We start from the raw sequence: 22,082 nt of genomic DNA, 5'->3' as shown, positions 1-22,082 counted from the left end.
ACCCTTTAGAGCAGCCCATGATGTTGCCACACCTCTTGTAGAGTGACATCTAACTCCAGATGGTTGTGTGTGGCCACCTGCCACATATGCATGGGAGATAGTTTAGAAACAGCACGGCCCTTTTGGGGACCCCCAAAGCACACAAACAGGCATTCTGACTGTCATATGGCCGCAGTGGCATTAATGTAAGCCTCCAATACGTGTACTGGGCAAAGAGGCTCAGAAGGAGTGCCCGTGTCAAACTGTACGAGACGAATCGGCTGACTAAGGGTGGATGAGGACAGCACCTTAGGGGGAAAGGAGACGTCAGGCCAGAGTGTGATGCCTGACCTGCCAGGGCTCCACCTGAGACAGGACTCATTGATTAACGGAGCCTGCAGCTCACTTACACGTTTAGCTGATGCCATTACCAAGAGGAATACGGCCTTCATTGACAGCCACTTAAAGTCCAGGTGCCCCAAGGACTCAAAAGGATATAAACATAAGGCATCCAGCACCAGTGACAGATCCCACACTGGTGCAATGGGTCGTGGTGGAGGGTGCAATCTACGTGCACCCTTTAAAAACAGGGATACCTGTTGGTGGCTACCAACTGTGCTGCCGTCCACATCAGAGTGCTGACAGGATATTGCGGCAACATACACCTTCAGGGTAGACGGAGACCGTCCCTGATCTAGCAACTCCTGCAAGAATGTCAATATATCTGAGACTGGGCAGTGTACTGGGTCCACATCCCTTTCACAGCACCACCTGTTAAAAAGCTTCCACCTGTTAGCATACAAAAGTCTGGTGGACGGGGCTTGTGCGTTTAGAATAGTGTGTCAGACTTTATCACTGCACGTCGGCAAGGCTCTCAACGTCCCTGCAGGGGCCAGACCCAGAGCTGGAGGCAACTTGGGTTGGGATGCAATATCCGACCCCCCAGCTGGGATAGGAGATCCTTCCTGGTTGGGAGGCGCATGGGGGAGCCGTTGCAGAGTCTGCGCAGCAGATAAAACCAAGTCCTGGCTGGCCAGAATGGGGCCACCAGGAGTAGTCTGTGGCCCTCCTGAAGGACCCTCTGAAGTGTTGGAAATATGAGGGACAATGGGGGAAACGCATACAGGAGGACATTCTGCCAGTCGTTAGCCAGGGCATCCTGGCCCAGAGAGCTGGGTTTTTCTGCCAGAGAGAACCACAGGGGGCAGTGGGTTGACTCTCTGGAGGCAAAGAGATCCACCTCTGCCCTCCCAAAGCGATCCCAGATCTGCTGCACCACATCTGGATGGAGTCGCCACTTCCCCGGCGGAGGTTTCTGGCGAGTCAAGAAATCGGCTACCAGGTTGTGTTTCCCTGGTATGTAAACAGCCCTTAAGCTGGCCAGATGGGGGGCTGCCAAGGTCAGCAGCTGCCAGGTCACCTGCAGCAGTCTTGCTGACTTGGTTCCCCCCAAATGGTTGATGTGATACACTGTAGAAGTGTTGTCTGATTGCACCATGACATGTTTCCCCTTCAGAAATGGGAGGAACTGCTGAAGGCCTAGCTGTACTGCAAGCTCCAGCACGTTTATGTGCTCGCCTTGGTGGCAAGCAGGCCATTTGCCCTGGCCAGTTCTGCCCTGCCACGTTGCACCCCACCCCCTGGGGGATGCATCTGTGCAGAGAACTTCCCGGCGTGACGGGAGGGCGCCCATGGGAACCCCCCTCGTAATATAATCCCTGTTCCTTCCCCAGGCAAGGGAGAGAAGGCATTGGCGGGACACCGATACCCTCCTCTATCTGTGTCTGAGTCGTGTGGTGTCCAGACCGAGGCTGGTCAACCACATCTGTAAGGGTCGGAGAGACAACAGCCCCAGAGGAACCACCTCTGAGGCAGCAGTTAGCATACCCAGCAGACGGAGAAACATGACGAAAGGCAGCACTCTGCCCAGTTGAAAAGTGGGGAGCACGGACAGAATGCTGTCCACTCGCTGTGCTGAGGGACACGCAGTCATAGTGAGTGAGTTCAGGGTCAGCCCGATAAAGGTGGTGACCTGTGTTGGAGTCAGGTTGCTTTTGTTGAAGTTTACCTTGAGGCCGAGACGACCTGCGTGATCTAGCAGCAGATTCGTATCCTGGGTCACCTGGTCTCGTGACGGGGCACAGACCAGCCAGTCATCCAAATAGGGCAAAATCTTCAGGCCACAGGGGCGAGAGGGCTGCTGCCACACATCTGCTGAACACCCTTGGTGAGAGGGAAAGACCAAATGGAAGAACCCGAGATTGGAAGTGCCGGCCTTGAAAGGCGAAACGCAGGAACTTCCTGTGGTGAGGTACAATTGAAACGTGAAAATATGCATCCTGCAGGTTGACCGAAGTGAACCAGTCACCCTGGGCAATTGCCTGAAGCACATCCCTGTTGCTCAGCATGTGAAATGGTATCACCTTTAAAAACACATTTAAGGCTCTCAGGTCCAGGACCGGGCGTAATCCTCCGGTCTTTTTTGGAACCAGAAAGTAAGGTGAGTAAAAACCTCCTGGGTCTGCCAGAGGGTCTACCAGTTCGATAGCACCCTTGGCCAGGAGTGTAGAGATCTCCTGGTTCAAGGCAATAGCTTTCGCCGGGTCTCTGATGAGTTTCATCTTGACCTGGCCTGAAACAGGGGGCTGGCGTCGGAATTGAAGGTGGTATCCTTGGGATAAGGTAGAAGTTACCCAAAGGTCTGGGGTTTGAGCAGCCCAGTAGCTGAGCTGCTGTGGGGAGAAATATCCGACCGCCAGCCCCGTGGCTTCATCTCCTAGCCCCCTGACCCTTTGAGGGCCTGGGGGGGCGCCGGGTAGGTCGAGGTAGGCGTGGGCCGTGAAGGCTGGAAGGGTCCTGTCGGTAGTGTACAGGCCTCTGACCATGCTGTTGGGTAGCCGGTGGTCCAGTGAAGGGGGCCGATGGAATCAACCAACCTCGGACGTCCATAGCACTCCTAGAGCCACTGTGGAGAGGCCCACATCTATTAAGTCCGGAGAGCTGCCTCCGGGTGTGTGTGGCTTGGGCAGTACATTCCAGGGCTTCAAGAGTGGCTGAGCCAAAGAGTTCCCCTGGGACTACAGGAACACTCCTTAGAGTCCGCCTACATAGCTCCGATAAGGGTGACTGTGCAAGCCAGACCTGGTGGCGCGCCTGTACCAGTGTAGAGAGCACGCGGCCAAGCTCCCTAGCCATTAGCGCAAAAGCCTGTAGCGAAGCGTCTACCAGGCTACAAATTGGGGCATCAACCAAGGCATCCCGCATGGAAGCAGAAAGGCCCAGTAACAGGTGGGACAGCGAATTTCCAATGCGGCTCATACGTAGGCTCTACAAAGAAAATTGTCTGTAACACGACATTGTGGCCGGGGGCACCTGGCATCTGCCCTGAGAGCTTCATCCAGGGACACAATGAGGGAAGCGATGGGAGGCTCCACTGCAGGCATGTGCCCAAGTCCAAACATGGGGTGCATCCTGCATAGCAGCAAGAGCCCTACCATCTGAGGTAGGATGAGAAAATGCCCTGTTATTGGTCCAGCAAGCATGAAGCTCCTTCAAATACTCCTCCGAGGGGGGTACTGCCAATGTGGAGGGGGTGGTAGTATGGCTGAAGAAGGCGCTGATAGCGGCTGGCAGGGACTGCAGCACATCCAGCTGTAGACGGGCAAGAGCTGTTCGGATAGCCGAAGAGACAGACTCATTTGAGCCCCCAAGTGAGCCTTCAGAGACCTGAGAGCCAGTCTCTGAAGCAACTGAGGCAAAATCTGCGAGACTCCCTTGAAAGTGAGTATCTGAGGCAGCAATGGAAATAGCATCCTCATCAACACCCATAGCTGTTTCCTCTGCCTCTTGGCTAGAAGCAACACTTACCTGCTCCCCTTAGCCTGAGCGCAGGGCTTGGAGAAGGGACTTAACCTGGTCTAGTTCAGCTGTTAACAGATCCATTCTAGCTGACATCCCCTCAGACCTGTCCTTCCTAGCCCTCTTCTTTGGGGCAGGTAATGTGGCTTCAACCAGGCCGCGCTTGTTGCTAACAGGCTGGCCTGGTGTCAGCAGGTCCAACTGGGAGCCCTCTGTCGGTCCTGCCTTCGACACAGCCTCGGAGAGGCGAGCAGCAAGGGTTGCTCTGGGCAAAATGCTGCAATTCATGCAGGGGTGGTCAGAGATACCCTCTCTTAAATGGTCACTGCCCAGACAGGTGGGACACAAGTCATGGCCATCATCAGGTTGGAGGGGTGCACCACAGGCCCCACAAGTTAGTGACGCTAACATTTCAGCAATCAACGCTCTAAACAACAGATCGAGCAGAGAACGCCACTACTGTCGAAATGCTGTAGCAATTATAAACCCCTGCAGCAGTGATAGTGGATAGTGGGAGGGGACTACACTGCTAACTTGTTATGATAAAAGTGGATCGGGCTGAGAACGCCACTACCGCTCCAAACTATATAAACAGTATTAATGACTGAACTTAGATAGCGGAAGGGGCGAAGACGCCTCCGTTTAATGAAACTAAATCAGACTGAGCAGAAACGCCACCACTGATAGAGGTGTACAAATATCAACATAAACCGTTAATAGGTATCGAAGTGTTAACGTGAAAACAACATAAACAGTCGCTGTACCGTAGGCTGTGATATCAACACAAAATCCCGCGTCGGGAGAGGGGCAACAGCACTGTCACCAACCGGTAATACAATTAACCAACTAAATAGTGTCGACAGCTACTGTGACACGTTCTAATAACTACTTGGGGCGAGACGCCGCAGTTACTCAAGAAACAAACAAACTAGGAATCACTCCCGAGCTCTGTAGGCTAGCAGTTAGCAGTGCTTACCTCAAAGCCAAATCAACACCAAGAACGGTAGTCACAGCCTCTGGAGGGCGAGACAATCCCGCAGCTCCGACCTGAGTCACGAGGCTACAAGCGACACGTAACAAATTCCACACAATCAGCTTCAGAAGCTCATATACTTGCTCCAGCAAACCTGCATGCGAGAAGATGAAAAGGGACTGAGCCCCTGACGACACCGGAAGATATAGACTCACCGGGGTCATCAGGGGGTCACAAGTGACTCTGTTGGTATATAAGACTCGACCTGCACATGCGCAACACTGACAATCCAGTTCTAAAGCACCGCCTCTGGTGGTCAGCAGGGATGAAATAGAACCTGAAGTTTATACAGTACAGCCTTCTGAAGCCATTTTATAGAAACTTTCAAGTACTACTTCATACAAAAATAATTGCAGGCTTGTGATGATGTAATTGCACAGCCGGGCTCTGTGATTGCAGTTATGCTGAGATGAATTGTGCAGGACTAGTGTGAAGAAACAAACTGGCTGCCTGTTTATAATGGCTGTATCTACCTAAACACTGAGCTGCAGTCTCTGATTCTTACAGTTCCTCATCTCAGGGCTTTTCCTCAACCATCAGCCATTCAACTACTCTCTAATTACAGACGGCTTCTTTTTCCTTCTATTGACTCGGTAAAATAGATTGACTAACAATTTTTTTATGTGCTTTTCTCGTATATTTTAGATTTATTTTATATTATTTTTTTATTTATAAGTCTTTGCTGCATAAGCAAACATAATCTTTGTGTTTATCCCTGGCTGTTATTTACTGGCTGTGACTTTGGTTTGAAACTTTGAACATCTGTTTAGAGCCATGAACAGAATTCTCCCTTGTGATTTTTCTGTTATATTAAACCACTCAATTTCTCTGGACGGCTTTCGTGTGTCTGTCAAAGCCTGCTAATCTTGTTAGTTTGCGTTTGAAGGAGCCATTTCAGTGAATTATGGGAACTCTCTTTGTGATGTCTCTGCAGGGCCGGCTTCATCGGGCTTTAGTCCTCGCTGATGGCTCTTTAAAGGGCGTTAGAGGTAAACTGCATCCGTCTCCTGAACGCTGGCTGGCGTCTGTCTTAGGACACGGCATCCCCGTCAGCTCAGCATACGCCTGGAATAAGGTGAGACTCTACCTGCCTGAAACAGACCCAACACTGACCATTCACTGATCAGTTATCCAGTCAGATGAAAGGAAGTCAAACGTCTTTCTGCATCGACAACTTTAAGCTATGCTCTTATTTTGAAATCCCTCCCACACACCTGTAGTTTCCAAGCTGCTGTGCGTCGTCTTGAGCTCTCTCTCCCCATATTGTCTGTCTTCAGCTCTCCCGTCTAAAAAATTCAAAAAGCCTAAAAAATAATCTTTGAAATAAAAAGATCAAAACTGCCTGACCTCAACGGCTGCTGTCTTTCTACTCCTTCTCTTTTCTTGTAACGAGAACGCCCATGACAAGAGAGATTGACCGTGAAAAAAAACCTCACCATAGGTTCTTAACAAAACATCACAGAGAGGCAGGGAACTCCCCTTGGGGGGCAAGAAGGGATTTCTGCATTGTTAAAAAGGCCATGAAATTAGTTGTTCACGGCTATGCCAGGTGTCAAAATGCCAAATAAAATATTTTTATGCTAAAGCTTCTTTTCTGTCCTAGCAGTAGTGAAATATTCAGGGAAAAAAAAAACAAACTTTAAAGAGACTTATGGTCAGTCTAAAGCCTGATCTGATTCCACAGAGAGGTCCGGTTTGGTCCAGTCCAGTTCTGTCCTGGTTTAGCTCTTTAAACTCTGATCTTACCCATGTTCCCTCAGCTGATGTCTGTCCAGTCTCTCTTATTGTGACAGAAATACGTCTCTTTTTAGAGATCCAGATCATGTGGCCCAGTTCAGTAGAGCTGGCTGCTCTTCAGTTTGTCTTTTTGAATGTGGATTAAGTAAGGATGGAGGATGGAGGAAAGGAAACTGGCACTCAAACAGGAGCTAGCTACAGGGGCTCACATTTAAGAGCCATTTAGTAGAACAGGCTCATTCCTCATTCCTCCGTCTCTCACCCCACAAGGTTTATTCTGTTGATAGTACATCAGAGTTTACATTAAAGCATGTTTGTGATTGAACCAGTCATTTTTGTACGGTATAAAGGGGCTCAGCTAGCCTCTTAGCTTAGTCTTGTATCCCTTCATCTGTCTAGACCAGGGGTTCTCGAAGTTTAGATGGCTGAGGGCCAATTTAGGAACCCAGCATTGGACTGAGGGCTACTGAAGGCAAAAAAAATGGAATAAAACAGGAAAAAGAACCATTTGTAATCATTTTAATGACCAGGTTGCATCTTTACAGTTTACATTAATTGGTCTGCATCCAGTTATGTGCAATAAACACATTTTAATTAATAAATGAGGCTAAACCAGGCAAAACTTGAGAAAACCTTGAGAAACATTGTAATGCACATAAAATCCCTGGGGTTTTCTGCCCTCTACAGTCAATTTTGGGATATAACAGTCCTGTGTGCAGTTCATTTCAGAATATATGTAAAAACCTATTTACAACAGTCAGTCTCAGTGTGCCTTGCCTCCTGTCTTAACAATTGCGGGCTGCCATTGGCTCACGGGCTGCACTTTGAGAACCTATGGTCTAGACGATCACTAAGGAGGTCTGCAGGACTGAGTAAATTGTGATACTGATTGCCTTTGCGCCAGAAAAATCAGGTAAACTGTGCTAAAAATCTTTGTTTTTTTAAGTGTAGGGATCCTCCTCAATCTATTTAAAGTGTCCTGATTATAACTCGGCATACAGGGCCATTTAGAGCTTAAACCCTTAGAGCTCTCAGCTATTTTTTAACCGCTGTGACTCATCTGGACTTACCGTCTTCAAAAGCTTGTAAAACATCAACCCTGTGGTTCACAGTCAAGTTCTAAACAGCCTTTTCTGCAGGTCAACCTGGGCTTTAACACTGTGCGTTGCAGCAATGTCACTTTGATTTTTAAGAAGAGTTATAGGGCTGTAAAGACAAAAGAAAAAACTGATAAATTAAAACTCATAGATGTTTATTTATTAAACACAGTAAATATTCATGACTATCAGTTTTTTTACACAAACTTATTCTTCCATCTCTTTGGGACTAAATAATAATAAAAAAATGATTCTGTGACAAAAAGTTTTCAGAATATCCACATTTTTACAAAAACGGTCACTGCTCTTTCGGGAGTTTGAGTCAGTATTTAAAGTGCAGTGACTGAGGGACAAATTACAGCCTCCCTGTGTTTATTTCTCTCTATCATGAGTCACTCAGACTCTCTTCTTAAATTTTCAAGTCTGTACACATGCCCTGTTGAGCAAAGCATGACTTGCTGATCGAACAGCTTACCATTGGCTGCCACATCCCAGTCACAGTGCATTCTGGGATACAAACAGACAATATGGCGGCGGGCTAACCAGCTAAAAATTGATTATTAATGGATGAAAAGACTTTCAATATTGGATTTACTGGTGTGGATTAGTCAGCCAAGTTTCAGGCTCACTAGAAAACGCTATGAATGTGTGGAGAACATCATTAGAAAGGCAGAACGGAGAGCTTTTAGAGAAATAAACAAGTGCCTACGACTTATGGTTCAAAGGTTTCCAAGCAATTTACAAAGGATGTGCCTGCGGCATGGATCTCTAAGGTAGTGGTTCTCAAACTTTTCAGCCCGAGACCCCCAAAATAAAGGTGTCAGAGACCAGGGACCCCCACTGTACCTGAGGGTGGCTGAACACAGTCATGCACAACCAAGAATAGTCATGTGGAGACAAGGCTGCCCATTAGGGGGGAAAAATGGGAGAGCTTTCTGGGGCCCAGCAAAATCATGGTCCACTGTAAAGTTAAACTGTGGCATTTTATATTTAACCTGAATCATAACCACTCCTATCAAAGAAACAAATATTTTTTTAAATTTCTCTGTGCAGTAATTAGCACTCTTAAAAATGTTAATCCTTTTGTTTAAAACTGAATTAAAATACATCAAAAATAGCTAAAATGGGTTAATAATGGCAAAAATGCTGGGAAAGGTGGTGAAATTGGAGTTTAAAAATAGCAGAAATGGGTTAGAAGTGCCCAAAATTGGATAAAAGTGGCAAAAAAAAAATTGGTTACAGTAGCAACAACAGGCATATGAAGTGATAAAATGGGATTGAAAAAGTGGCTGAAATGCCATTAAGTAGCAAAAATAGATTGAAATTTGGTGAAATGGGGATGAAAAATGTATATAAACTGGCAAAAGGGTTAGCTGAGGCAAAATAGGCAGAAATTAGTTAAATTGGCAAAAATTGGCTTATTAAATTGTGAAATGTGTCGTTTTATAGTGGCAATGATGGGACAACAGAGCCAATAATAGGCAGAGTGTGGCAAGATTTGGTTTAGAAGTGGCAAAAATAGGCAGGAAAAAAGTAGTGAAAAGGGTTTATAAAGGACAAAAATGGGGTTTTCAGTGGCAAAAAATGTGTTAAAGTTGGTAAAATCAGTGGGAAAAAAGTGATGACAAGGGGTTAAAATCTGGCAAAATTGGCGTTAAGTAGCAATGGTGTAGATTAAAAAATATTCCTAGTTTTTTTAAAGCATCTGGAGACCCCCTCTCAGTGTCTCGCAACCCCCAATGGGGTCCCGACCCCAATGTTGAGAACCACTGCTCTATGGGTTCAAGTGCTAACTTCCCTCTTTTCCCATTTATTCGTAATGGCTGTCCCGCACTTCCTGTCCCCCACTGGACATTTGGGTACCATCAGAATCATGTGACTGCAGAGAAACTATAGCCGTTTTAGCATTCCTGTGTGTTTATCATGACCTTGATGCTGTCTGCTACATGACGTCCTGCCAAAATGCCCCTCCGTCTCTGCTTTTACTTTGGTAATGAATATTGGCATGTGTTGCCCGTCACGTCTGGACTCGCCATGTTTGTATTTCACAGTGTGTGACTTTAATCATACTGCTGAGGGAAATACAGAAGAATAAACAGAGAAAGTTTACCATGAAGACACACAGTATGACAGAGGAACACAGGTAACACAACAGGTAAAACAGCACAGCAGCAACATAGAGCAACCTTTATCTCAAGGCACAAAAATGAACTTCTTACCACTGTATTTGAAGATTAAAGAACATGAGAAGTGAGCTTCTATACCTAAATGTACTCTGTTCTAGTTTTTTAGTTAACCTGCAGAGCAAACCTTGTAAATCGGTTCCTCCACTTCAGGGCTGTCAAACTCAATCACAGCAGAAGCTGGATTCTGGATCAGGACTAACCTGAGGGACTAACAGGGTCACCTTTTTAACCATAAACTGTAAACCTTGTTTCAACAGTAATAGAATCTGAAAAAAAAAAACAAAAAAAACTTAGCACTGATGATAAATGATTTTGACATTTAAAAAAGTAAAAAGATAAGCTCAGGCTCACGTCTGAGAAAGTAAATTTATTTGTTCAAAAAGGTCAAAACGTGAAAATGAAATTGAAAAATAATGTTACTTTTTTAATGGCTAATATATTAGAATGAAAATCAAAATCATGAGTTTAAAAAGTTAAAATATGAAATAAAATTTGTAATCATGAAATTAAAAGTCAAAATATGATTCAAATTTTAAATTGTGAGTCTAAAAGGTCAAACTATGGGATTATGAAGTTAAACTTTGGAGTTGAAAATATGAGATAAAATACAAAATAGCTGATTAAAAAAGTCAAAGTATCACTTAAAAACAAGAATTATGAACCTCAAAGCTCAAAATATATGAGAAGTCAAAATTATGAGTTGAAATGCTCAAAGTTTAAAATTAAAAGTCAGAATCCTAAGTCTGAGTCCTAATTGTGAGATGCTAAATTGACAATGTGAAATTAAAACACAAATTAATTTCTTTTCCTTTATTCCTGACTTCTTATCTAAATATTTTTACTCCTTACTTTTTTAGATTTTGTGACTTAACAAGGATATCTTAAATCATCAGGATAAGTTCACATTTTTATGCTTGAGGAAATCAGCAGACCTCAGACTGGGTCAGTTAGAACAGAAATATGAGATCATCTTGTGGGCCGGATTTAATTGTTCCATGGGCCAGATTTGGCCCCAGGGCCTTGAGTTTGTCACATGTGCTTCAGATGCTGTTAGAACTACTTTTAGGACACTTGAGTAGTACATTAGGCCTTCCTTTGTCAGCTACTTTATGGTTTCAAACCCAGGGTTTATTTCTGATGGTCTAAAGCAGTGTTACGCAACGTGTGGCTCTTTTGTGTCTTCATTTGAAATATTATTCCCCTGGAAAACCTTTCAAAAGGGAAATTTTCACCCCAAAAATTATGCTTTGCAAGTCACAAGTCTGGTTGATTCCCACACTTATACAGAAATAAGTGCCACTTTTTGCTGACTTTTCCCACCTTTTTGCTGCTTTTTGCTCATCTGAGTCACTTTTGGTGAATTTTTTGCTATGTTTTTGCTGCTTTTTTTTTTTTTTTTTAAGATTTATTTTTGGGCCTTTTCATGCCTTAATTTGATAGAGGAAGGACAGTGGATAGACTCAGAAATAGGGAAGAGAATGGGGAGAGACATATGGTAAAGGGCCACAGGCCAGATTCGAACCCGGGCCACCCGCGTACATGGGTAGCGCCTTAAACCACTCGACCATCTACCCTCCCCTTTTGCTGCTTTTTTGACTATTTTTGCCACCTGTAACTCATTTTTTGACACTTTTTCTTCCCATTTCTGCCACTTTGCACCTTTTTTTTTTACGATTTTATATCTGTTTTGCCCATATTCATTCATTTTGTCACTTTTTGGCAATCTTTGCCTCCTTTTTACTTATTTTTATTGCCATCTTAACCCTTTTTTGCCACTTTTCACCACTTAGCTTGTGGCTCTTGCAAAGGTAATTTCCAACAATTTGCTCTTTTGTTAGGCAGGGTTGAGGAACATTGGTCTTAAGTAAATAAAAATATAAGAAATTGTTCATCTGCACACTACACTAAGAAATACTCCCGTCATTTTCTTTGTCTCATTTTTATCTGAGCATCAGCACGTAGCTTCTATGTGACCATGTTGCTAATGTAACAGGTTAGAGACTTGATGATGCATGGGGTCTAAAATTGTTTGAAGGATGTTATTAAAAAGTATTAGATATAAAATCTGACTCTCTATGCCCTCTCTGCCCATCTCAGCTCTACGAGGTTAACAGTGGGATTCAGGAAAAATTCAGTTTAATAAATCCAGTCCATGCAGTGTTTTAACAGTCAAAGCTCCTCATTGGTGCTCCAAAAACAGTGTTTTTAGGTTGAATGTCTATTATTAATGGAGGATAGTAGAGTGTAAAGGTTCCCTCCTGCAGACTCATTTCCTTCCTTCCTTGTCGTGTTGAATAAAGTTCACGTCTTCTGTTTCCTGTGCCAGCAGTGGACTGTGACAGGCCTTAAATTATTGAGCGGAGCACCAACGCTCTGCTTCCCCCTTGCTATCCTTGATCGCTTAGTGAAAATTAAGAACAGACACTTGTTTGTCGGCCCTGCAGAGCTGCTGAAAGGAATCTGATCTCAAGGTTTCACATTTCTCATCAGGATGCAATGATGCTTGTTAATTATTCATCTCTTATAAACACGTTAACGCCAGGGCTGTCAAAGTGGTCGATACTTTTTATACAGTGGTCTGATTACACACAGCAGGGCTGTTCAATTATAAATTCAACTGGGCCAAATTTTAAAATCAAGAAATGTTGCCCAGTAAGCAGCTAATAATGTCAGATTTCAAACCAATACCGATCAATGTGATGAAAAATATGCACTTTGTATTCATAGTCCCCCTTTTGAATTTGTCAACATGACAAAAGCACATCAGAAAGTGCATAAAAACGCAACAACAGAGCTGTGTTTGAACCTAACCTGAGGTAGTAGAAATGTTTTTGCCCCTTGCATAAAAATAAAATTAAATGGAATGAAACAATAAAATGAAACTCTGTAAATAATAATCATGGTTACATCTTACCCAAGCATATCTTAAAGTGCATAAAAACTAAATTTGCACAGTTGTAGCTATATAACATTTGGTTCTAGTCATATCTGAACTTGCACCATTGTGGTACAGCTACGGCTGCACTTTCCCCGCTCTCTCCTGTGATCTGTCCAGGAAGTTTGACAGGAAAGTCGGTGTTTCTCCATGTGGTGCCTCCAGACATTGTACTCTTTTAGTACCCCAACGCACTCATGGAAAATTAAACACATGGTTTGTTGTTTGAGCTTGATGGTAAAATAAAGAAGTATTTGTTGGTCCACACAGGTTAAATTGCCAATTTTACGCTTCAGAGTCGGAAAGGCTTCAGAACAACGCGGTGCATTGTAGATAGACTGTTTAGAGGCCATACGGAGTGTTGCAATCACAGGCTGAAATACTGTGGGAATTTATGAAAACTTGCGAAACAGGTTGCCCTCTGCATCTCTGGCATGACCACAGGCTGGGCCACTTGGGTTTGGGTCCAGGACGCATGTGACCCCCAGGCCGCTAATTGAATAGGCCTGAAATACATTATTACCCACGCCGATGAAATCGGCAGGGGGTTATGTAAAGGGTTCTGTATCTTTGGTCGTTTCTTTGTTTATTTGTTTGTTTGTATGTGTACAAGATAACTCGAGAACAGAAAGTTGGATCTTCACCAAACTTTCAGGGAATATTGGCATAGTGACAGGGAAGAATCGGTTAGATTTTGGTGATGATCTGCGCACCTGTTCGGTTTTTCTCGCACTTCGAATTTTAAACGCCATAGTAATCAATGGGAGCGTGAGTTCCTCGGTGGCGCTGCTTAGGCATGGGTCTGCCACCTCAGACGGCCATTCTAGTCTGTTATTGGAATATATTAATTAATTAATTTTACAGGGACCGTGCATATTAATCAACATTTCTATAATACTGAAGTTAGCCAAAAAGCTAGTTTCCATCTAAAGTCCCTGGCCAGATGTTAAATTTGAATCCCAAAAAGTATAGAAAATAACTAAGAAAGGTTACAGGACAAAAGCAAACAGATGAAAATAGAGATAGAGTGCAAACAATTTCCTGCAGTGAAAATAGCTGAAAATGTGTATAGATCTAACATATCATCATCATCATCATCATCATCGTAGTGGGTAAGTATTCACAGTCACACAATTACATAAAACATGCTTGGAAAACATGAGCAGCATAAGCAAATATTTAAAAAACACATGAAAATTACACAGGAACAAGGGAGGGATTATTTACCTCAGGGTGAGACACTTGAAACTAACAAAAGACTATGGGAGAGACCATCGTTTCTTTAAATAAACTAAGAATCAAACACAATTAACAATCAAATCTCCCGGTGTGTGGCACAAGCCTTAAACAATACCTACACTAAAACATTAAAAGTTCACCCACACATTAACCAATTTACAATAATTATCAACAAGAGCTCTAACAAAGAGTGGCGTGGCCGTTGAGTGCACCAGAGTTCTCCCTGCTGCTGTGGTGAGGTCACTTCGCTCCTTAAATCGATGCCCAGCTCCGCCACAGCCTATCACCACTCTCCATGGGAACTTGGGCAGCCAATAAGTGGTGGGTACTGGCACACCTAATCAGGTAGATAGAGCCAAACTCGTGCCACACAAACTCAGCAAACACACACACACATCCTGCAGGCACAGCCAGTTTGGAGGAATATAAAAATACAACCTACAATAACAAAATACACAGATCGTCGTAACAGCCATGTGTCGAGCTCTCTGACTCATCAGTATTATCAGAAAGTACCAATATTTCAGGTAAAGATGGGAGAAAATGATCCAACTAGACTGAACTCAAAAAACAGTCACATGACTTTTGTCCATGGCGAGCTCATACGTCTGCAGGTGTCTGTGTGGAAAATTAGAAATGTTGCTGGGTAAAGGGACGTCTGCGCTGACTGCACAATGAGCCACTCAACCTCAGATGAGAGGATCCACGGGTGTTGGGGTACAGCCCCACCGATTTGGTACATGCCACTCTGGCCACCTCTGTTTTTACCTGCTTTTAGACCAGTGAAACCCAACCCTGCTCAACCAAAGAGCCAACTGATGAAAAATACCTTTGTAAGAGCCATAATCTAAGAGATGAAAAGTGGCAATAAAAATAAGTTAAAATTGGCAAAATAGGTAAAAAAAAAAAAAAGGCAGAAAAGTGGCAAAAAATGGGTGAACGGGGGTAAAATAGGCAGAAAATGACAACAACTGGGTAAAAAGTGACAGAAAATGTGGAGAAAAAGTGGCAGAAATGGGTGAGACATGATGAAATAAAGGCTTACAGGTGGAAATAACGATTTAAAAAAAAGTGGCTAAAACTTGGCAAAAAAAAGTAAAAGTGACTAAAATTTGCAAAAAACAGCAAATAGTTAAGGGAAAATGATTGAAAAAAGACTAAATTTGGTAAAAAAAAAAAAAGCAGCAAAAGTTGGGGGAAATGGGAAAAAATGACTAAAATTGGCAAAAAGCAACAAAAAGGTGGGGGGAAATGAGTGAAAAGTGACTAAATTAGGTAAGAGGTTATTATGACGTGTGCTGCTGACCTCTTGGCCAGGTCGCCCTTGTAAAAGAGATCTTGATCTCAGTGGGAATTATCTGGTTAAAGGTTAAATTAAAAAAAAAAGAGGTGGGGGACAATGAGTAAAAGTGACTAAAATTGGTAAAAAGCAGCAAATATGTGTGAGAAAATGATTGAAAAGTGACAAAAATTGGCAAAAAGCAGCAAAAAGGTTGGGAAAAATGAGTTTAAAGGGACTAAAATTGGCAAAAAGCAGCAAAAGGGGGGGGATGAGTGAAAAGTGACTAAATTTGGTAAGAAGAAGCAAATATGTGTGGGAAAATGAGTGAAAAGTGACTAAAATTGGTAAAAAGCAGCAAAAAGTTGGGGGAAAATGAGTCAAAAGTGACTAAATTTGGTATAAAGCAGCAAATATGTGTGGGAAAATTAGTGAAAGGTGACTAAAATTGTTAAAAACAGCAAAAAGGTGGACGAAAATGGGTGAAAAGTTACAAAATTTGGTATAAAGCAGCAAATATGTGTGGGGAAATGAGTGAAAGGTGACTAAAATTGATAAAAACAGCAAAAAGGTGGGGGAAAATGGGAAAAAAGTGACATGTAATGGCAAAAAAGGAAATAAAATGCATTTGCAAAAAGCAGGATAAAAGAGGCAAAAACTTATGTAAAAGGGTAAAAGTGGGATTCAAGTGGCAAAAAGGGTTAAAAAGGGCAAAAACAATTTCAAATTAGGGCAATGGAAATATACAGACAAAAATGTAGGTTGACAATTATGTCTGAAAATTAAAGCCTGCTGTATAGAGGGAGAAACAAACTGCAATGGATCATTCTGAGGTCAGAGTTTCCTTTTTTGTGGTTTTCTGGGGGAATAATATTTCAAATGTAGACATAAAAGAGTCGCACGTTGACTATCACTGGTAGAAACTTCCCTCTATAAAGATAAGTGACTAATCCAGTGTCTTCTGAGGTGGTCTGTGAGTCTTTGTTGTGGATTTTTAAATCTGTGAGTCTTGAGTCTTGTGGGTTTTTAGACTCCTAGTCTTGTTGCCGTAGTATCATAGTTTCTAAAAATGGATGAGTATCGTAAACTGGAACCAACATGGTACCAGTACCAACACATCCACTAAGTACTGGATCAAACTACCGCACAGGTATGGACACTTCAGTTCGACACCCTGCCACCCAGAATGAAAGGCAAGAAATACGTTATGGAATGTGTGTGACTAAAGTTACACTGGTTTCCTTTTCTTAACCCATGTTTTACCGTCAATTAAGATATTTGTGCCGATCATTTATGATACCCAGACAGCGTTTTTTTTTCTCCCACTCACATTGAACACACTTTTTCCCCTCTAAAGTATCAGTTCAGGCACCACTTAAGAAAAAACCCAAATACCCAGCCCAAGTTTTGGTATCATTTGTGTTTGACCTCGTATTCTCTCCTTCTCCAGGTGACGTTCAGAGATAAACCTTTGTCTTTCTATGATCTGACCACAAACGCCCATGGTGAGGATGGTGTTCAGCACAGTGGTGACTCTTCTTCTGCTGCGGATGATCTGACCCCAGGTCCGTACTTCCTGCCAGCTGATGCCCCCTCCCCTTCTCTGGCTCAGCTCCACATACATCCTTCCTGTGACTTTATTCCCTCAGCAGCTCGAACTCACAGCAACAGCAGGCAGGCCGTCACTGAAGCGTGGCTCCTTCACCGTCAATTATTAATCAGCTGCTTCACACATGTTCAAGCTGGATCAGCTGTGAGCCAAAGACACCAAACACTCCTCTACATCTGTGCAGGGCTGTCAAACTGGGTAATAGTTCTGTGTTTTACTGATCGATCCTATCAGAAAGGACCGACACTCTGATAAAACTCCAGTCATATTTAAAGACAGAGGGAATAACATACGGATATAAAAGGCTCAATCAGCGGTTCTGAAGGTGGGTTGTGGGGCTGTTTCAACAGAAGCCGTAAGTTTACATACATCCATATTTTTTATTCTATATAGTTTCCTGTTGTAACAGTTAAAATTTCTTAAACTGCCAAATTCAAATGAAAACTTGTATATTTTTACCATCGGATGCATGCTGGACGAAGGAATGTGTGGAAACAAAACATTTTGACAAATTTCTTCAGTCACTTCCTGTCAGTGCTCTCCCATACTCATATTTGACGATAATTTTTGCGCATCATCACCAACGAGCCAAACACACACAGATCACATTTTCAAATAATGTAAAATTGCGTAAAACTTGTCCAAACGTGGGTGTTTTATTTGATCTTAAATGTACTACTGATAAATACTGTCAAAGGGGCAGAAACAGAAAAATGAAAGCAACAAACTGGCAGAATGATTTGTGAGGGAGCTGCTGGTGTGAGGCAGGGTGGGTTTTAGCCATTTGGAGGCCCAGGGCAAAGACCAATATGAGGACAAAAAAATAGAAAGCATCCCTTTAAGTTAACAGAGCCACAGAAATACAGTAAATTTCCAAATATGAAATATAAATACCCAAACAGACACCCATTATTCATCAGCTCTTTGAAAAGCTTCTCATAGCTCTAAGTCGGCACATTCTGATATTTTAAAAAGACTTTAGCCCAGGTGGAACTTACATAAATAAAAACATACCCTCAGTCATTTTAACCACATTTTACTATTTGTGATGCCTATTTTTCTGCCTTAATTAACCCATTCTTGCCAGTTCGAACCACTTTTTTCCGCTTCTAAATCCCATTTCACTAAATTTGCCACCTGTTTTGCCACTTTAACCCATTATTGCCATTCTTTTCTTATTTCTGCCACTTCTAACCCATTTCTGCTACTTTTAAAATCCCATTTCACCACTTTTTCCACCACTTTTGTTTACATTTTTAAGAAGGCTATATACTATGGCACAAATAAAAAAGAAAAGATATTTGGGATATTTGTTGCTTTGGTAAGAGAGTTTATTATTCAGGTTAAATGTATGGATATCACAGCTTAACTTAAAGATGGGCCCCCAGTTTAAATGGGCCCCAGAAAGCTCCCGCTTATGAGCGGCATTGTCTCCACATGACTGTTCTTGAATGTGTATGACTGTGTTCAGACACCTTCAGGTACAGTGGGGGTCCCCGGTCTCTGGCACCTTAATTTTGGGGGTTGCAGGCTGAAAAGGTTGAGAACTCCTGCTCTAGTGCACATGAAGCAGTCCACTTGTGGTCACAGTGTTTAAATGAACTGGACTTAGGAGTGAGGAGTACTGGGAGTCAGGTCCCTGGGCTTAATGTCCTCCATTAGATTTTACCCTGTTTTAAGGCATTATTACATCCCTGAATGTTCTGTTTGTGCAGAGGAGGCGAGCCTGAAGCGTCTGTTGGGAATCCAAACGATCCGATTGGTGGAGGACGAGGAGCTGCTGCCGAGCGCTGTGATGGACGTTTACTGGGAGAAAGTCTTATCTGGGGACTGGTCAGACTCCGACTGGGACGACTTCTGAAGATTCTCTCCATTGTTTGGTTTATCTTATGATTCTTCTAATGTTTTCATTACCATTATTTATTCACCAGCAGAAATCTTTGCTCTGTCCCATGTTCAACAAGCTTGTTCAGTTTTAACTATATAGTTGATTTTGTTTTGTCTATAGTTGATTTTGTTTGCTTCCATGTGGTTAAAAGGATTATTACACTGTACAGGAAGACTAAATCTCATTCTAACAGCAGCCTCAGACTGGGCGCGTTTTGTAGATTATTATTATTAAATGTGGTTTTAAATGTAGTTTTAAATATGTGTTCTTATGTGTGGTTTGAGCCTCGTCAGAGAAGAATATCTGCCACTTCTCAGACAGACGATACATTTATGGACATGTTTCCTTTTTAAGCAGCATAAGTGGGCTTCCATAGAATCTCAGGTTGTTGGCGCAGTCGGCACAATAAATGGCCGCTATGGACACGGGCTTGATCAGCTGGTTCCTGTGGCTTTGTTGAAAGTCTTTAAAAAGATTTTTTTATATTCAAGGACATAAAGGGGTCTTAAAAAGTCATATTTAGAGGTCTAATATCTCAGATAGTGCTTAAAGAGGCATTTTTTAAAAATAAGTCATCATTGTACACTTCCTGGTTTTCTTTATGCTGTCTGTAGACCAGCTTTTACTGGTTTTAATGGGAGTATCAGACATGTTTGATGTTAATGATTCCAGATCCGTGAGGCTCTGACTGGATCGGGGGCAGTAAAGCAATCATTTGACTCTACACCACGTTCCACATTATTATGCAAATGATATTTTTCTCTTATTTTACTAAATATTAATGCAAATGGCAGAATATTTTTCCAGTCATCAGCCATTAGAGCATAATTCAAATGTTTTTGAACAAACCTCATAATGATAACCATTATTTAAAAAAAATAAAAAACTCAAGATGCACTGTTCCACATTATTAAGCAGGACAGAGTTTCAAAACATTTTATAGGTTGTAAAGAACTCGAAAGTTCATGTGTTGAATTTGCAGCATTAGGAGGTCATATTTACTGAAATCAAAGCTATTTCAATCAAAAACATTTTAACAGGACAAGTTCCATGTTAACATAGGAGCCCTTCTTTGATATCACCTTCACTATTCTTGCATCCATTGAACGTGTGAGTTTTTGTAGAGTTTCTGCTTGAATTTCTTTGCAGGATGTCAGAATATCCTCCCAGAGCTGCTGTTTTGATGTGAACTGCCTCCCACCCTCATAGATCTTTAGCTTGAGGATGCTCCAAAGGTTCTCAGTGGGGTTGAGGTCAGGGGAGGATGGGGGACACACCATGAGTTTCTCTCCTTTTATGCCCATAGCAGCCAATGACACAGAGGTATTCTTTGCAGCATGAGATGGAGCATTGTCATGCATGAAGATCATGTTGCTACAGAAGGCACTGTTCTTCTTTTTGTACCATGGAGGAAAGTGGTCAGTCAGAAACTCTAGATACTTTGCCGAGGTCATTTCCACACCTTCAGGGACCTTAAAAGGGATCTACCAGCTCTCTCCTCATGACTCCGCCCCCTCCTTGCTGACATCACAGCCTTGTTGGACATGGTGGCCATCCACCAACCATCCACTACTCCTCCATCTGGACCATCCAGCGTTGCACGGCACTCATCAGTCAACAAGCCTGTTTGAAAATGAGTCTTCATGTATTTCTGGGCCCACTGCCACCGTTTCTGCTTGTGAGCATTGGTTAGAGGGGGGCTGAATAGTAGGTTTATACATGACTGCAAGCCTCAGGAGGATCCTACACCTTGAGGCTGATGGGACTCCAGAGGCACCAGCAGCTTCAAATCCCTGTTTGCTGCTTTGTAATGACATTTTAGCATCTGCTCTCTTAATCTCATGAATATGTCTGTCAGAAACCTTCCTCATTATGTCTTTATCTGCACGAACCCGCCTGTGCTCTGAATCAGACACTAATGTCTTCACAGTACGATGATCATGCTGAAGTTTTCCTGAAATATCTCATGTTTTCATTCCTTGTCCAAGGCATTACACTATTTGAGGCTTTCAGCAGCAGAAATCCTTTTTCTTTCCCATATTGCTGAAACCTGTGGCCTGCTTAATAATGTGGAACGTCCTTCTTAAGTAGTTTTCCTTTTATTGGGCTCACCTGACAAACTAATGATCACAGGTGTCTGAGATTGATTTCAGTCAAAGAGCCCTGAGACACAACACCATCCATGAGTTTCACTGAAAAACAAAAAATTGAGTGTTTATGACACTCAAATCCAATTTGCTTGACAATCTTGAACGTGGTGTACACACACAAGGATTTTGAACAATTTGGAGTGGGACCCTTCCTCAAGTGAAGGAGTTCAAGTATCGGGATCTTGTTGGAGCCAGAGACTGACTGACAGATTTGTTGTGGTTAAGAGGGAGCTGAACTGAAAGGTAAAGCTGTTGTTTTACTGCTCAACCCTCACCCATGGCCATGAACTCTGGGTCATGACCTAAGAATGAGATTGCAGATAGAAGCAGTCAGCATCAATTTTCCTCTGGGAGTCTGGGCTTCTCCTAAAGCCTCCTACAGACTGAGCATTTTCAACAATCTTCTACGTTTCAGGGATGCTACGCTGTGACATGAATCTCATTAGCATCAAGTCTAATGTGTGCAGACTGTATGATGGCAACTCCCACTAAACACCACTGAGTCGTGGGCCACGAGTTTGCAGATATATCAAGAAATATGCATCATCAGTGTACGCCACGTCAACGTGAATTATCCATCCACCATGACGCTGCCAGTGTCATGGTAAATAATGCAGCAAAGCAACAATGAAGCTGCTGTAATCGTAGCATTCTTATGCTTAGAAAAACATCTGAGGTCAGTATTTTCCCCCTTGTTGAAATGCCACAAACTTCTGCTTCCTGTCATTTTCTCCATTCTAATGCTGACGTGTTTGACAGCGCCAGTGTCGTATTTGTTGTTATGCCATTTCTTGCTGCATTCCTATTGGTCGGTTTGTCGAGGTTCTAGCAGCAGTCACAACATGAGATGGTGATCCTAAATTTGACACAGTCAGATTTTATCCCAGGCTATTTTTGGTCACCATGACAATGGCAGTCCGTCAGCATGGCTCAGTGAGACGAAGAACCGCCGTTTAAGAGCCACGGCCAAAGATATCGCCACGATTGGTCATCTTAAATCTGGGACGGCCCAGAATTACACAGTGTAGACTGGTTCTCTTCCCAGTCGGGGCCTTTCTGTGCAGAGTTTGCATGTTGTCCCCGTGCATGTGG

General features: G+C 43.0%; 1 protein-coding gene across 1 annotated transcript in view; it reads left to right on the top strand.

Moving 5' to 3' along the window:
- LOC121509486 (ankyrin repeat domain-containing protein 31-like) overlaps window positions 1-19,111 on the top strand; it is a 46,673-nt gene extending 27,562 nt beyond the window's left edge. Inside the window, exons 13-15 of the mRNA XM_041786909.1 lie at window positions 5,805-5,945; window positions 16,794-16,908; window positions 18,668-19,111. Coding sequence (XP_041642843.1) covers window positions 5,805-5,945; window positions 16,794-16,908; window positions 18,668-18,813 — 402 coding nt within the window. The 3' untranslated portion in view covers window positions 18,814-19,111. The remainder of the gene's footprint in view (window positions 1-5,804; window positions 5,946-16,793; window positions 16,909-18,667) is intronic.
- Window positions 19,112-22,082: the final 2,971 nt, after the last annotated feature.

The sequence above is a fragment of the Cheilinus undulatus genome, linkage group 5 (assembly GCF_018320785.1).
Source record: "Cheilinus undulatus linkage group 5, ASM1832078v1, whole genome shotgun sequence".
In the NCBI taxonomy this organism is placed as follows: Eukaryota; Metazoa; Chordata; class Actinopteri; order Labriformes; family Labridae; genus Cheilinus; species Cheilinus undulatus.
Note: the sequence above shows the minus strand (reverse complement) of the source record. Positions and strands in the feature narration are given on the sequence as shown.